Source organism: Ranitomeya imitator, chromosome 4, assembly GCF_032444005.1.
Source record: "Ranitomeya imitator isolate aRanImi1 chromosome 4, aRanImi1.pri, whole genome shotgun sequence".
In the NCBI taxonomy this organism is placed as follows: domain Eukaryota; kingdom Metazoa; phylum Chordata; class Amphibia; order Anura; family Dendrobatidae; genus Ranitomeya; species Ranitomeya imitator.
The window spans coordinates 492,044,056-492,060,719 of NC_091285.1; the positions used below are offsets into that span (position 1 = coordinate 492,044,056).

The 16,664-nt window shown below is 42.8% G+C and overlaps 1 protein-coding gene across 2 annotated transcripts in view; it reads left to right on the forward strand.

The window, feature by feature from the left end:
• The window catches only part of ATOSA (atos homolog A), a 90,132-nt gene that overhangs the window by 41,966 nt on the left and 31,502 nt on the right, over positions 1–16,664 (forward strand). For both annotated transcript variants that reach the window (XM_069765972.1, XM_069765973.1), the window contains exons 2-5: positions 4,981–5,165; positions 11,139–11,341; positions 12,889–13,014; positions 14,528–15,989. In XM_069765972.1, coding sequence (XP_069622073.1) covers positions 4,981–5,165; positions 11,139–11,341; positions 12,889–13,014; positions 14,528–15,989 — 1,976 coding nt within the window. The remainder of the gene's footprint in view (positions 1–4,980; positions 5,166–11,138; positions 11,342–12,888; positions 13,015–14,527; positions 15,990–16,664) is intronic.

The window sequence follows — 16,664 nt, forward strand, 5'->3', positions numbered from 1 at the left end:
CGATTCGTGACGTTCCAGCGATATAGTTACGATCTCGCAGTGTCGGACACGCTCCTGCGATCAGGGACCCCGCTGAGAATCGTACGTCGTAGCAGATCGTTTGAAACTTTCTTTCGTCGTCTAGTGTCCCGCTGTGGCGGCATGATCGCATGGTGTAACAAAGGTGTGCACGACATTATGTACGATGTGCGCATAGTAACCAACGGCTTCTACATCGCACATACGTCATGAAATTATCGCTCCAGCGTCGTGTATTGCGAAGTGTGACCGCAGTCTACGACGCTGGAGCGATATTGTTACGATGCTGGAGCGTCACGGATCGTGCCGTCGTAGCGATCAAAATGCCACTGTGTGACGGTACCCTAATGGTCACTCTCCGTGTGGACCTCTCTGCTCCAATGTAGAAACTGAGTCTGTCCACACTGACATGGCCTGGTGGGCAGTGGAAATGTCACAGTGGAAAAGGATTTACGTGTGAAAAATCTGCTATATGACACTGTGCAGTGAGGTTCATCCAGTGCTACCAAATAGTGACCAGCATTATGTACACTTATGCTTGGATTTCCACACTTTGCAAGGCCAAATCATCAGCAAATCTTTATTTAACATTCATGTACCTGAGTTTCTATGAAATTCAAGGTGTCACTTGGTTCTCCCCACCCCCGTTTTTCCCCCCTTTCTGGATTCTATGGACATCTGCATGATGGTAAACACATTGAGATTGTAAATCCTCAGCCCTCTTCCTATGTACATAAAGATGTCCTCGCATTTAGATTGGCCGTCCTATGGAAGTGATGCCCCTCCTGTACTATAAAGCTCAGAGCTGCACGTCCCTCCACCTTACAGGATGGCTCCAGGTGCTGAGACCAGTAAGTTTCCTTTCCATGGTATTTCTATCACTCATGTAGCATGAGTAAGGTAATGGTCAGTGCTTGTAGGATCCTTGTAGTGCAGAACAGGCTGTGTGACGCTATCATGGGTCATCCTAGAACTACAAAAAGCCCTAAAACCAGTCTGCGGTTACAAGCTTATATTGAAATAAGATACCGTACTCTTTTTTTTTTTTTTTGTATAAGAGTATCTTAATTAAATATAATCTTGTAATCTCAGACTGGTTTTAGGGCTTTTTGTAGTTCTAGGACAGGGCTCCCCAACCTGTAGCTCGGGAGCCACATGTGGCTTGCGGCCCCATGAATTGTGGCTCGCGACTGTTTGCCAGCTTGATTCATTAGCTCCAGGTCTAGCAAACGGGTATGAAGACCGCATCTCAAAATGGTGAATTTTGTGAGTAGCCCTGCACAGAATTGCAGATCTGGATGCACATATAATGGTCTTAGGGGTTTAGAGATGTTTTAGGTATGGTACGCTGGAGGTTTGTACTACCTGTTAGTGGAGGTGCTCAAAGCTGGATGTGACAGTGTGTTGGGAGAATACCCCTGGATCTTGGTGTACTGCTCTGGAGTGTTTTCTGTGGAGAAGCTTTGGTTATCATTATACCTGTAATGGGGGCTTTGGTTGACACTACTTTTGAAGGGGGTGGGAGCTGGATGTGGCTCGCGACCCTCTCTCAGTGCTAAATGTGGCTCTCAAGGTCATAAAGGTTGGGGACCGCTGTTTTAGGATGACCTGCAGGTTCTCTTAACCAGTGGCTTTGGTTCCTGTGATTACTTTTCTCGCACCAACCATTTCTGCTAGTAGTTTAGGGATGTTACTTTATGCTTCTGAGTAGCCTCTGCACAGCCGTGCACACATTTGCCCCAATTCATCAAGACCATTGAAAAAAAAAAAAAAAAAATATATATATATATATATATATATATATATATATATATATATATCTATATATATATCTATATATATATATATATATATATATATATATATATATATATATATATATATATATATATATATATATATATATATATTTTTTCATACCAGTCTTGATGAGGGACTGGGGTGGAGTGCGAGGCTCCTGATTAATTAAAACTACGTTCACATTCGCGTCTTTGGACGCAGCGTCGTCGCCGCAACGCACGACGGATGTGAAAACACACGCAAAAACGCATTGTTTTGTGATGTATGCGTCCATTTTTGGCTTGATTTTGGACGCAAAAAAATGCAACTTGCTGCGTCCTCTGTGCCCTGACGCTTGCGCCAAAAATGACGCATGTGTCACAAAACGCAAGACAGCGCATGTCCATGCGCCCCCATGTTAAATATAGGGGAGCATGACGCATGCGTCGCTATGCGTCGCCGAACCTGCGCAAATGTGAATGTAGCCTAAGAGGCTCGTTCTTCTTAATGAATCACGGGAGGCGTGAAGTGGGGTACACATCCATGTGCACCTCTCTCAAATCTTACCCCAGTCAGAGACTATAGTAAAATTTGTAGCATATGGAATTCCGCCACTTGACATGGGTTTCACAAGCGGCAGTCACCTCACCCCCTTCCTTTCCCAGCTTCTCCCACTTTGTTGGAACAGGGCAAAATTAGGCTGCTTTCACACATCAGGTTTTTGGTTTCAGCCTAAATCTGGCAAAGTAGCTAAAAAAAAAAACGGATCCAGTGTAAATTGTGAAAAACTGATGCACCTGATCCGTTTTTTTTAGCTGGATCCGGCTCTCTGTACTGCGCATGGTTTTTGACGAGAGAGAGAATCCCACAGCTGAGACGTCCCAACGTTTACAGGAACTGGGTCCTGTGTCCCCTATTTAAATGGCGTGGTGGTCATGCATGTACACCATATCTTTCTTCATATCATTGTACTGAGAAATGGCCCCGAATCATCATTAGAATTTTTCTTGAAATCACTTTCCTTCTTTGTCTTGTGGTATTCGCTTCAATTTTTGGCAGCAAATTCTTCAAAATGGAATATGCAATTTATGAAGTCCCAACTGATGAATTGGGCAATAACATCTGGAAGCGTTTAATTCAATTCCACCCACCACGTGGTAGAAAAGTGGGTGCAAACAATAAAAATCACAACTATGGCGCAATGACCTATGATGAATCGGGGCCATAGAGTACCCGCAATGTACTGCGTTTGCCTATTTAGTCCCGTGCGAGTTTATCACTGCTTAGATTGTCGAAAAAGTTGTTGCTGCCGCTACCTCGCAGTAAGACTACTGGAAGAATGATAATGAATCTGATATTTACAAATGGCTTTCTTCGTTTTAATGACCACCCACTTTCTGCAGAACCTTGGTCCATTAAAAACTTAAAGCAATTTGTATCTCATTGTTAATAATGCAGCGGAAAGTTCCTGCGGCTTTTATGAAGTGGTCGCTCAGCTGGTGACCGGACGTGCGTCGATGACTACAATATGCGCACTCAGCCCAAGTAATGACATGGAATGGCCTACAAGCCACTGATTGTAATTGGGCTTCCTGCTGGATATTGTGGCCGCTGTTCTGATGTGACTCGTATCTACAACGTTCTGCCTCCCAGTTACACCAGTAAATGTGAATCGTGCTCTGTGTAGGATGAATGACGTCGTCATGTGTCACCTCCATGACTTGCCTCCACCACTGCGCTATTATTCCTCCCATACGCTTCACCCTAGTTGGAGATTTGATTCATTGCAATGAATGAAGCATTATATAAATGTTGTCATAAATGTAAACCTGTAACAGAGCAGGGAGTCCTACTGTATCCAGCCATAGGAGCCCTGTGTAATAATGTGAGCCGCTTCGTCTGCTGGTGATTGTTACTGTACGCGCTCCAGGACAATGAGATCTCTGTAGTTCCTTATGAATTCTTCTTCTTCATAAAGCAACAAATGATTCCACCCCAGTGCGTCAGGATGCATAACATTTACCAGCCGAGGGGGGACCTTTAGCTATTCATATGCTGGGGGGTTCTCCTTCCTGTTTGCATTTCTCTGCTGGATCCTTCTCTTAAGTCTGCCATACTCATTAGATGGGCAACACTCGAGCGATGCTTCAGCCGGCCATTTAACTGACAGCCATCTCCACCGACTCTCCCTTACACAGGAGCGCTTGTTTGGCTGAGAGCTGCAGATTGATACATCAGCCAGCGGTATATCTCCGGTCTGCCGATCGCATTCTTCTTACGAAGTGGGATGTGCGTGCGCTATCGGCCTCTCTCCCGACCATCAGCTCAATATACATTTTTGCCTATAATAAAAGGGAAATGTGGGAAATGTGTCATCTTTAACTTCAGTCCTTTTAGAGATCATTTCATCTTCATCTTGATTAACTGTTCACAATAACAGTAATTTTGACCAGGCGTGCCCAGACTTTTACATGCCAATGTATGGGGATCTTTTCTTCAAAATTTGCGAAATGTCTTGGGATTTGTATTGATGGGAAAAGTTGTCTTTCCTTGACCCAAGCTTGAGTGCCTGCTGTAACACTTGGCTATTGATCCCGGTGTTTGTGGAGGGTTTACCTAGTACAGTACAAACCCTGCAGGCGACCTCAGTAAATGCGCAATGACAAAGGCCGCAATGACAAAGGCCGCAGTCAGCACTGGTTTCACCATGATGTGGGACAAAGCACCATGATCTCCAAATGCTAATGCTGTGACTTTTATCTCCTTGTAAGATAACATTTACTTTGCATTAACATTTGACCTTAAACAGGCCCTTTTAACCCCCATATACACGTTGATGATGGGGTCTGCTGCCTTCATAGAAATGCAAGGACTGTAACTTGTAAAAGTTCAGTTAGATTTTTACCTTGGAGAAATCGGGTCACTTTGCTCCTAAAATGTTGCTGACGGTTCTGATTGCTTCCTGGCGGTAATTCAGCTTCTGATCCGTCCGTGGATTTCCAGCCTTGCTAGGTAGAGATGAAGTAATACCAGATGTTTGGTTCCAGTAGTAATGCCAGGAACATATTCGGGGTGTGCAGGGTTTACAATAGCACAAAGTGAATGGAAAAGTCCTGCTTTCTCAGTTTTGCCACTTTTGATCTCGCTGGATCCTGTTAACCTTATGTTTTCTGATTCTCGTAGATTCGTTGGATGAGTTCTTTGAATATGAGGCTGAGGATTTCCTGGCGTATCTGGCGTTGCTGATTACAGAAGGTCGCACTCCTGAGCATTCGGTGAAAGGCAGGACAGAAGGTCTCCATTGCCCTCCAGCCAAATCGAGTCAGCCTGGGGCCAGTAGGCATGAATGCAGTGATAAGGTGGCGCAGGTAAGACTCCATGCAGGTGACCAGGTTGTGTCTTTTTTTTCTTAGGCTACATTCAGACTGCAGTGTTGGATCAGCACTTAAAGGGGTTGTCCAGTACTATTGTTGGCCTATTCTTAGAGTAGGTTATTATTACCAGGTTGGAAGGTTCTGACGCACCTCACCCCCACGATCAACTGTTTCATGGTGCCGGCAGCAGTCGGGAGCGCTTTGTTGCGGAGCTGATTAGAATGAATAGGGGTGAATCTGCAATACCTTGCTTTACAGCGCTGTGCCACTCCACAACTGATCACATCCGACTGACACTAGGACTGCTCATCAGTGGGGGGCTGGCGTTTGTACCCCCATCAATTCTTGATTACATATCGTAAGGATATGCCATCAATATTAAAGTACCAGACAACTCCTTTTAAGCCAAAACCAGTAAAGAATCGTGATCATGGCAAATATGTAATGGATTACTCTATATACCACAATTACTATTTTAAATCCATTCTCCTGATTCTGGCTGATGAAAAGTACATGTGACACAGATGGGCATCAAAGATCAGTGAAGATTACCTACTTGTTGGCTATAAAGCCTCCATTTTACATGCCGGTATTTGTACAACTAGCATATTCCTTTTTACTATGTCTAATAAATTTTCTTAAAGGAATATTCCCATGTTATAATATGGGTAAAGTGTTAGTATATGTGCACACGTTCAGGATTTCTTGCAGAAATTTCCTGAGCAAAACAGGACATTTTCTGCAAGAAATCCGCATGCGTTTTTCTCACATTTTTGGGGCGTTTTTTTTTTTTTGTGGATTTTTCCGGAGGTTCCCAATGCAATAATATAGTGGGAAATCCGCAAAAAATCAGCAAAATTAATGAACATGCTGCGTTTTTTACCGCGATGTGTTTTATTTCGCTGAAAAAAAAACGCATCATGTGCACAAAAGTTGCGGAATGCATTATAAATGATGGGATGCATACTGTATGCGTTTTTTTCGTGTTTTTATAGCGAAAAAACGCGAAAAATCTGCAACGTGTGCACACAGCCTTAAAATCAGTAACGTTTTTTTTATCTTGCTCTGAGTTTTGTTTACTACTTGTTGCCATGGGAACCGGCTACCGCTGCTGTCTTGCATTGGTGGTTGAAACTGCACAATGGCTACTCCATGTTTTACACGTGGGACCTTGTGAGCACAATCTCCTGCCCTCGGCCACCTCTCCTGTGCGATCATTTCTATAGAGTGGCTCCAGGAGCAGTCCTTCACACACCTTATCTGTCCGCTCACTGCTCAAATCTTCCCCATCTCCCTCTTTTCCCATCAGCTGCTACTTCCTTACAGGGGCTTTTAGACACCCATACACATAAGGAACACTCAAATGACATGTTCTGTTTTGTCCATATTGAATAATTATCGGCTGGTTCAGGGAAAGGATTCGTTTTGACCAGCAATTGGCCAATGAACCTTTCTAATTGTCAAAACATTGATCTGGGGTGTTGTATTTTTAGGACTGTAGTAATCTCTGGTTGGATCATCAACCAAACCCATTATTGGCAGGTGCAGTTTGTCAATGACTACTAAAGGTACCGTCACACTCAGCGACGCTGCAGCGATATAGACAACGAGCCGATCGCTGGAGCGTCGCTGTTTAGGTCACTGTAGAGACGTCAAACACAGCAGCTCCAGAACGATGCAGGAGCGATCCAGTGACGTAACGGCGACTCACTTATCGTTGTAGCTGGTTGTTGGCTCCATGTAAAATGTTGCTGGCATCGTTGCCTGTAATTAAGCTACATAGGAGCGATCTGATGATCGCTGCTATGTAGCAGAGCTGATCAGGCTGTGCCAGCTTCTAGCCATGGAGGCAATTGAAGCATGCCAAAAGTTAAAAAAAAAAAGAAAAAAAAGTGAAATAAATAAAAAAATATAAAAGTTTAAATCACCCCCATTCAAAATCAAACAATAAAAATAAAATCAAACCTACACATATTTTGTATCGCCGCTTTCAGAATCGCCCGATATATCAATAAAAAAGGATTAACCTGATCGCTAAACGGCGTAGCGAGAAAAAAATTCAAAAAATTACTTTTTTTTTGGTCGCTGCGACATTGCATTAAAATTAACGGGCGATCAAAAGAACGTATCTGCACCAAAATGGTATCACTAAAAACGTCAGCTCGACACGCAAAAAATAAGTCCTCACCCGACCCGAGATCATGAAAAATGGAGACGCTACGGGTATCGGAAAATGGCACAATTTTTTTGTTTATTTTTTATTAGCAAAGTTTGGAATTTTTTTTCACCACTTAGATAAAAAAAACAAACCTAGACATGTTTGGTGTCTATGAACTCGTACTGACCTGGAGAATCAAAATGGCGGGTCAGTTTTAGCATTTATTGAACCTAGCAGAAAAGGCAAACAAAAAACACGCATGGGATTGCACTTTTTTTGCAATGTCACCGCACTTGCATTTTTTCCCCCATTTTCTAGTACACGTCATGGTAATACTAATGATGTCGTTCAAAAGTACAACTCGTCCCGCAAAAATTAAGCCCTCACATGGCCTTATTGACGGAAAAATAAAAAAGTTACGGCTCTGGGAAGGAGGGGAGTGAAAAACGAACACGGAAAAACAGAAAATCCCAAGGTCATGAAGGGGTTAAATAAGTAGTAGTAATAATAATAATCAAACAACCAGCCAAGCTGAAGCAGATTGCTGGGGGCTAGTATTCTCCGTCTGGTAAGGTGCCATGGATATTGCCCTCGCCTCAGCTTAAAAATAGCCAGCAGACGCCCAGAAAAGGCACATCTATTAGATGCGACAATTCTGGTGCTTTGCCCGACTCTTCCCATTTGAACTATAGCGGTGCCAAGTGGGGTTAATATTTGTGGGGTTGATGTCACCTTTTGTATTGTCTGGTGACATCAAGCCCACGGCTTAGTAATTGAGAGGAGTCTATAAGACTACCTAACCATTAATAATACTATAATTGTATTGTAAATGAACACACACCCAGAATAAAGTCTTTTATTTGAAATAAAACAAAAGACCCTTTTCCTTTCTTATTTAAAAATAACAAACACAGTTAGGTGAGTATAACGCACATTCTATTGAAGTCCTAGTCACGCTGAACTGCAGTGAACTCAGACTTTTTCCTCAGTGCTGAGGTTACCGCGGTTAAGCCTGGCTGGAACGCAGCCTCAATGACCCATGGTAACCTCAATGAGGTCACTGATGCTGCAGCTGCAGCAGCTCATACCTCAGTGGTTCTCCGGCTGGACGGTTGCATCTTGGCACCGTCCAGGTTGAAAATTGTTCATTCCCAGACATGGATTACAGCATAGAACAGAACGACTTTTATTTTTGTTTTATTACAGGTGATGAAGGCTTCAATGGTCTGGGTGTTAAGTAAATAAAAAAAGGATAAGGGTATGTTCACACGTTCCTGATTTCCATCCTTTTTTTTTCAGGACTGTTTTTTAAAAAACTGCAGCTCTTGGCAGAAAACGCAGGTCCTTTTTTTTGGTCCTTTTTTGGTCCTTTTTTGATGCGTTTTTTGATGCGTTTTTTGATGCAGTTTTCTAGCCAGAGTCTGTGTGTTTTCTAGGAATTTTTTTTAGGGTTAAAATGGCTGAAAATACCCTACCCCTAACCCTAACCCTACCCCTAACCCTACCCCTAACCCTACCCCAAACCCTAACCCTATTCTAACCTTAGTGAAAAAAAAAAAAAAATTCTTTATTTTTTTTATTGTCCCTACCTATGGGGGTGACAAAGGGGGGGGGGTCATTTACTATTTTTTTTATTTTGATCACTGAGATAGGTTATATCTCAGTGATCAAAATGCACTTTGTAACGAATCTGCCGGCCGGCAGATTCGGCGGGCGCACTGCGCATGCGCCCGCCATTTTGCAAGATGGCGGCGCCCAGGGAGAAGACGGCCGGACGGACACCGGGAGGCCGGGTAAGTATAAGGGGGGGAGATTAGGGCACGGGGGGGGCATCGGAGCACGGGGGGTGACATCGGAGCACGGGGGAGGGGCATCGGAGCATGGGGGGGTGGGATCGGGGCAGCCACACTCCACCCACGCACTTCCGCCCGCTTCCCCGCACTTCCTGCTGCAGCGGTTCTGCACCACGAACCGCAATAAAACCCGCAGATCTATTTTTGATCTGCGGGTTTTACCGCGGGTTTGACCTCACAATGGAGGTCTATGGGTGCAGAACCGCTGCTGTTTTACAAAAAGAAGTGACATGGTACTTCTTTTTTACCGCAGCTAATCAGTGCGGTTTTTTTTTTTTCAATTCAGGACCATGTGCACAGTGGGTCCTGTTTTCCATAGGGTACAGTGTACTGTACCCTGCATAGAAAACAGCCGCGGAACCGCAGCGGCAAAACCGCTGCGTTTCCGCGGTAAAAAACGCACTGTGTGAACATGGCCTAAGTCTGTTTTGTTTTTATTTCAAATAAAGGACTTTATTCTGGCTCTCTGTTTATTTACAATACAACTATAGGGTTAGTAATGTCTTATAGACGCCTCTCAATACAATACAAAGGTGACATCAACCCCACAAATATGAACCTCACTTTCCACCGCAACAGGGCGAGTGGAAGAGCCGAGCAAAGCAATAGATGGGCCTTTTCTGGGAGGTTGGGTGGGGCCCAATATCTATGATGACCTTACCAGCCTGAGAATACCAGCCTCCAGCTGTCTACTTTAACTTGGCTGGTTGTCACAAAGTAGGGGGATCCCACGCCATTTAAAAAAAGTTAAATGTTTATATAATACAGTGTGGGGGCCCCTCTATTCTTGATACCTAACTTTGCTAAAGCTGACAGCTGAGGGATGCAGCCCGCAGCTGACAGTTTTGCCTGGCTGGTTATCAAAACTACAGCGGAACACCGTGTCATTTTTTTATTAATATTTATAGCTCAGCGGCGTCTGATGAATACTTCCATCAGCTGCTGCCTGATCTTGCTGGCATCAGCTGAATACAGCTCTCAATATTGTCCCCTGCTAGCGCTGAACACAGAGCAAGCAGGGGAGAATGACAACTGTTCTCAGCACCCAGCGCTGGGGAACAGCATGAACAGTACTGCTGATTCCCAGGTGCCAGTACGTATGGTACTGATGCGGCACACTTTCCACAAGTATGCCACAAGTATTGCACACACGGACACTGATATCTTTTACTAGTTTTTCCAGTATTGGAAATATCAGGGCGTGTGAAAGAGCCCTTATGGTGACATTTTATTTATTTATAGGTAATGTGTTATTGAAAAAAAAATATTTACATCATGTTTTTATCAATCATTTTGTGAAAATATTTATGTTTACTTTTCTATTGGAATCCTTTTAAAAATATTGCAGTCTTCATGTAATTGTCTGGAAGATGTGGCTGTAAATCACCACTCTCCTTATACAGTAATGAAAAATTATGTTCCTGACCATTATTGTCAGCTGCCATAAAGCGCACACATCCTGTTACACAACTATAAAAACAATCTGCCAAGGAAATGTTTATCTCCAATATGATTGCAAAAAAGTTTTTTTTCCCCATTAGAAATGGCTGCAACTTTAAAAATTACAAATATGATCACTTTGTTTTTTAGGGCATGTGCACACAACGTCTTTTTCCACCATAGAAGACTGAGCATGTTATTTCTTAACCATTTAAGGATTCAGAAACCGTAAAGCGTTTAAAAGTAGTAACACAAGGCGGAAGTTGTGCACAGCGCTGTGGTTCTTGTATTGCTGTGCACTGTATGCGAGGCTTTTTCGGACGTTGCGTGCACATACCTTACCACACTTCTATTTCATTATAAAAGCTTAAATAAAAAAAGACAACATATTCTCTAATAAGCTCTTCCAAAAAATGACGCAGCAGATCATCCCCCTACACTTGACTCTTCAGTTCTTATGTGTAGTCCAAATACTAAATTGCATTTTTTTTTTCTTTGTGTGTTTTTTTTTTTTAGTGCCGGCAAGCCAGAAAAACCAGGTCTGAGGTCACCCTGTTGTGGAGAAATAATCTTCCCATCATGGTTGAGGTGATGCTGCTTCCCGACTGCTGTTACAGTGATGAAGCATCTGGCACGGAAGTGAATGATTTCAATGATCCTGCCATGAAGCAAGATGCCCTCTTGCTGGAGAGGTGGACGCTGGAGCCGGTGCCCAGACAGTACGTTCCCTTTTCCTGAAGTGATCTGTGTACATTGTTCTTGTAGGGTTGAGCGTGGATGTGCATGGAGGTCTTCATTTATTTTGGTTTGCTTTTCATTGCCAGGCACCACCAGATAATAGATTAAATATCACGCCGGCTACTTTCTTTCCTAAGCTCCCATTGTGTTTGTTACATTTATATCTGTGGACTTTTCACCTATTTTAGTGAACACCTAAATGAAGTCTTGTCTTCTAAGTAATTCAAGGTTTTTAAATGTCTCTACTGGACGACTCTTGCTTCTCTTCTGATCTCAACGTCCATTTCATTGAGCTAACGATAGAATATTTCATAACTGGTTTGCTATAGGTAACCCTTTTTTACACTTTCTTCTATTAGTTAAAGGGACATATTGGAAAAGCAAATATTTTTTATTAAAAATTTTAGTAAGTGGAAGCCTCTCTGCGGATGCCTGCCATCGCTGCTATGGCAATGTAGTATTACCTACTGTTTATTAAAGGAAATATATATTGCAAAAAAAGAGCTATAAGCTTAAATGTAACAATTTATTAAAACTTCTTATATAGAATACAAAAATACATAAAATTCAAAAAGATGGGAAGACAGTAAATAAATAGCCTCGCAGCACAAACACAATATGACAAAGTGAATGGGACACCTATAGCTGCATACAAAATAGTGCACATATAAAAGGCACAATGGTCAGGAATATGTAAGCAAATATACAAGCGTCACCATACACATATATTATATAGGCTCATACCCATAATTAGAAGTATAAACAGTCTGCAAGGTTACTAAAGAACAGACCCCAACGCTCGTTTTGCGTGTTCATTGCTTCCTCAGGGGGTCTGGTAAGTCCATTTGACAGGCCCTTAAGTATTTTCGGCCCCAATACCGTGATTGAGACGTTGACCAACAGACTGAGGTAGGCGGCACATGCTTGCCCCGCCGCGCACACCCACCAATCACAACCCAGGCCATCAAGGTGTCATCACGCAGGAGCGAGGGCGTGTCACCATGGCTTTCGAGCATACGCGAGCACCATAGGGATGTTGCACGCCCACATCAATACTCACAGGTTTGCATGATAATGTATGAAGCACCAACGTATATATGCCGTACCGTACAGAGGAATATAAAGTGCTCAATGCTTGAAAGGTGCTTATTACCATAAAGAAGGGGGCAAAGAATATACATTTATAAATGTATTGTAAATCTTCTTTTAATCTTTCCATGCCATTCTTTATTTAAAAAAAAAAAAGAAAAAAATCCTGAAATGTTGCCGTTTTCACTTCACTGAGCCTCCAAATAGTCTGCCTTTTCCTGTTCTGTGTAGATCACTTCTCAGCAGTCATGTCATCACAGCCGGGATTACAATGAGTGGTGGCACCTCCATACTCTACATATGCATATCTCGGGGTCATACACTAGCTGAAGGAAGAGGGATCTCTATATACAGTGACAGTAAAATAGGTTTAGTGGCTTAAAAATAATGCTCTTTATTACCATTACTAAATGTTTGTGTTTTTTTTTTTATTCTACAGGAGTGGAGACCGTTTCATCGAAGAGAAGACTCTCTTGTTGGCCGTCCGTTCATTTGTTTTCTTTTCTCAGTTAAGCGCCTGGTTAAGTGTCTCGCATGGAGCTGTACCCCGAAACATTATCTACCGGTGAGCTGGCCTCTCTAAAAACGTAAACTAGCTATTTGTTTTTTAAATGGCTAATTTTTTTTTTTTCCAAAAGTGCTTCATATTCAGTATAGGGAAGACAAGGGCTTCCCTCTCTAATGTCTCCTCTTTACTCTTGTGCAATAATTCTACACTAGATGGTGGCCCGATTCTAACTTATTGGGTATTCTAGAATATGCATGCCCACGTAGTATATTGCCCAGCCCACGTAGTATATTGCCCAGCCCACGTAGTATATTGCCCAGCCCACGTAGTATATTGCCCAGCGACGGAGTATACAGCACAGAGCCACGTAATATAGAGACTTAAAATAAAAAATAAACATATACTCACCTTCCGAAGGCCCGTTGAAGTCCTGCTATACTCACCATCCGCCGCCTTTCCCGCTCCTCGGGACGCTCCGGTGACCGCTCCATTGCAAGCGGCAGCTTCCAGTCCCAGGGCTGGTATGAGCGCAGGACCTGTGAAAGACGGAAGTACCCCTTAGACAATTATATAGATAGATAGTAGGGAATTGCATGAATGCAGTTACCGAATTGAGTTCCTTGTATCCCTACAACTTAATCCATACAATGTTACTTATTAGTCCTGCATTTTTTAGTTCCTAGAATTCAGATTTTAATTTCATAGCACTTTTACCAAACCTCTGGTAGAAGACCTGTTAGCAGGACGTGGTGGTTTTCTCCTTTCTTGTTTGCCTTTCTCAATAGCTTAGGCAGTTGTCTCCTTATTGTTGACTTAACAACCTTAACTGTCACATGGGGTGCTAACATGTACCTAAAATCCACACTGAGGATAAATATGGTAAAGCCTGTTGATTTTTTTTTTTTTAATGATCCTACACCTGAAAATAAAACCCCTTCTTAATTAAAAAGCAACTTCAATTTATAAGCCAATTTATAATTTTATTGTACCATTGCAAAGTTTCCCTAATACCATATAGGGTTAAATTTAGCCGCTTGTAGTATGCCTTTCATTGACAAATTCCCCAAACCGCATTTTGCATTCTGAGTGTAGACACTGATACATGGACTGGCTACAGATCTCGAATTCGATAGCCTCAGATATGCCTATAATGCCGCTGTGTTGGGGTCAAGAGACCGACGGCTGGTCCGTGCATCATAGTCCATACTCGAAACACAAAGTGCTGATCTGTGAATCCGGCCTTAATCACACTTTTCCAGAACTTGACTATTAGAGCCTGATGCAAAAAAACCTCTGTGGTGATCTCTGAAATAAATCTCCTACTTCACTCTGACCCAAGAAGGTAGATGAATTGTGGGGCATGTTGCGTCTCATGAAGAACTGGTAGGTGCGTCATTAATTGCGTCATTTTTAGATTTTTAGAAGCACAGTATTAAACAATACAGTCTGTGGCTGATCTGCAAGGTAAATGTTTTGCATATGACTGGGTCCTAATGTGATTTAAGACAAGACCTTGCCCTAACCATGAGAATAGTTTTTCAATCTCTTCTATCTTGTGTGTTTTCTGCAGAGTGAGTGCAGCCGATGGTGAGCTCCAATGGAATTTTACTCATTCACCAACTGAACATGTGTTTCCCGTCCCCAATGTGTCTCACAACGTGGCCTTGAAAGTTAGTGTCCAGTCATTGCCTAGACAATCCAGTTATCCCGTGTTGAACTGCAGCATCCACAGTAGTTTTGGCTTCTATGAAAAGAGATTTTCTTCACATGAGCAGATTGGTCATCCACCTCGAGATCATCAAGAGAGTGGCCAGCAGAATGCGCCCAGTTCTCAGCATACATGTAGCAAGCAGACTTGGACTGTTGGATCTGATGGACTACTGCAGGCGAGAACGAGTCTTAGCATGAATCTTACTCTCCCTGGTAGAAACGTTAAGTTAATTTCTGGTTGTGGCAATAGCTGTGACGTTAAAACATCACCATCTAAAATTCAGTGTTTCAATATAAGTGATCCTAAAACAAGCCTACAAGGCTCACCTGTCAGAAACTTTAAATCCTTATCTTTGGTTGACATGCCCCTCAATTCCCCCATACACCAGCCACCAGAGACCAATCCTTTAATAGGCTCCCTAATCCAGGAACGTCAAGAAGTCATAGCAAGAATTGCACAGCACTTGCTGCAGTGTGATCAGACAACATCACACATAACTAGTCGCTCCTTTAAATTGCACGACCCCAACCCCTTGAGCTCCAAAATATTCAGAAACCCATGTGAAGATGAAAGCTTCAATAGGAATGAAACACCTGTTTTATATGCACCCACTTCTGATTTGACTCTCACCTCTGAAACCAGTGACCGAAAACTAAAAGCTGCTACAGAAACGCCCATAACTTCCTCCCGACATAGTCCTGATGGTAGATCCTCTCCGAAACCACAAGCTAGACGGAAACTAGTTCTAGTTCAAGCTCATGAACCCATTTCAAACATATATCAACACACAGTAAATAAACCAAGCCCACCAGCTTTCTCATTGTCCAGCAAGGAAAATCTATTCATGTCCCCTGATAGCGGAGACTTAACATACAGTGAACAGACTGAGAAGTGTGTCAGTAAAGGAACGTTACATCACCTCTCAAATCATAGCACCTCGAACATCCATACCATCAGCTACAAACAGGCCAACGCCACTGAGAACAGGAGTAGTGACATCCATCTTGATAACCGCAAAAACTGTTCGCGAAACGCTGTGGCATTTAAAACCTGTAGTGTTTCTCAAACACTAGAACCGAAATGTACAGAGATCAATGTAAGGAAAGCACAAGGGACTGATCATACCAATCAACTTCACAGCATTGAAAATTATGTTATAAAGGACAGAGACAGTCAGAAGGTTAAAGAAACCCAGGAGAAGCAGAAGCCAACTCGTGATGAGAATGAGGACCCAGCCAAATGTGACTGTGGTGCACAAGAACAGGGCAAAAGCATTGGGAGTTGTCCGAGATGTGAGAGGCTGAAGTTCATAGACCAAGCGGTACGTATATATATATATGTGGTACACTCTTAGAGAGGTTATCCACTGCTCGCACTATCCCTTTTCAAAATGGTATATTCACCAGTTGAAAATGCATTTGTCTCCACTTCTCGCATAGAGTAACAATCAGCGGGAGCGAAGTATCTGATATTTTCATTTAACACTTAGAAATGTAGTAGAATGGTTGACCGAATGGCCGACAGCCCTCTTTAGCTGGCCATACATAACCAATAGCTGTTGTCAAAGTCTGCTCCTCCGACCGCGGTCTCTTCCGACTCCTCCATACACGGCCAGACATTTGTGTTTTCAATGCATAGAAGGGAGAATGAAGGTGTCCGATAGCTCTTGTGGCGGTGTACATCCTGGGGGGAAAAGGATTGGGAGGTCTCCATACACATTAGATATTCAGCCCATAATGATTGATTCAGCCATATGTAAAAGGTGCCTGTCATTGATCATGGTATCTGATCTGCAGGCAGAATGTTGTACATCAATGTGAGCTAATGAGATTGATGTACATTTTTTAGGGGGGGGGGGGGTGATACATGTCGCTAAAATGTGCATTTTAATCATTTGCTTCCCTGGTGTTTGTATGTCTTGGATTCCAGTGGGCAGTCCTCTTCAGGGATTGACAGTGTTTCTTGTATGACTGCATGTAGACATACCTTTCAGTTC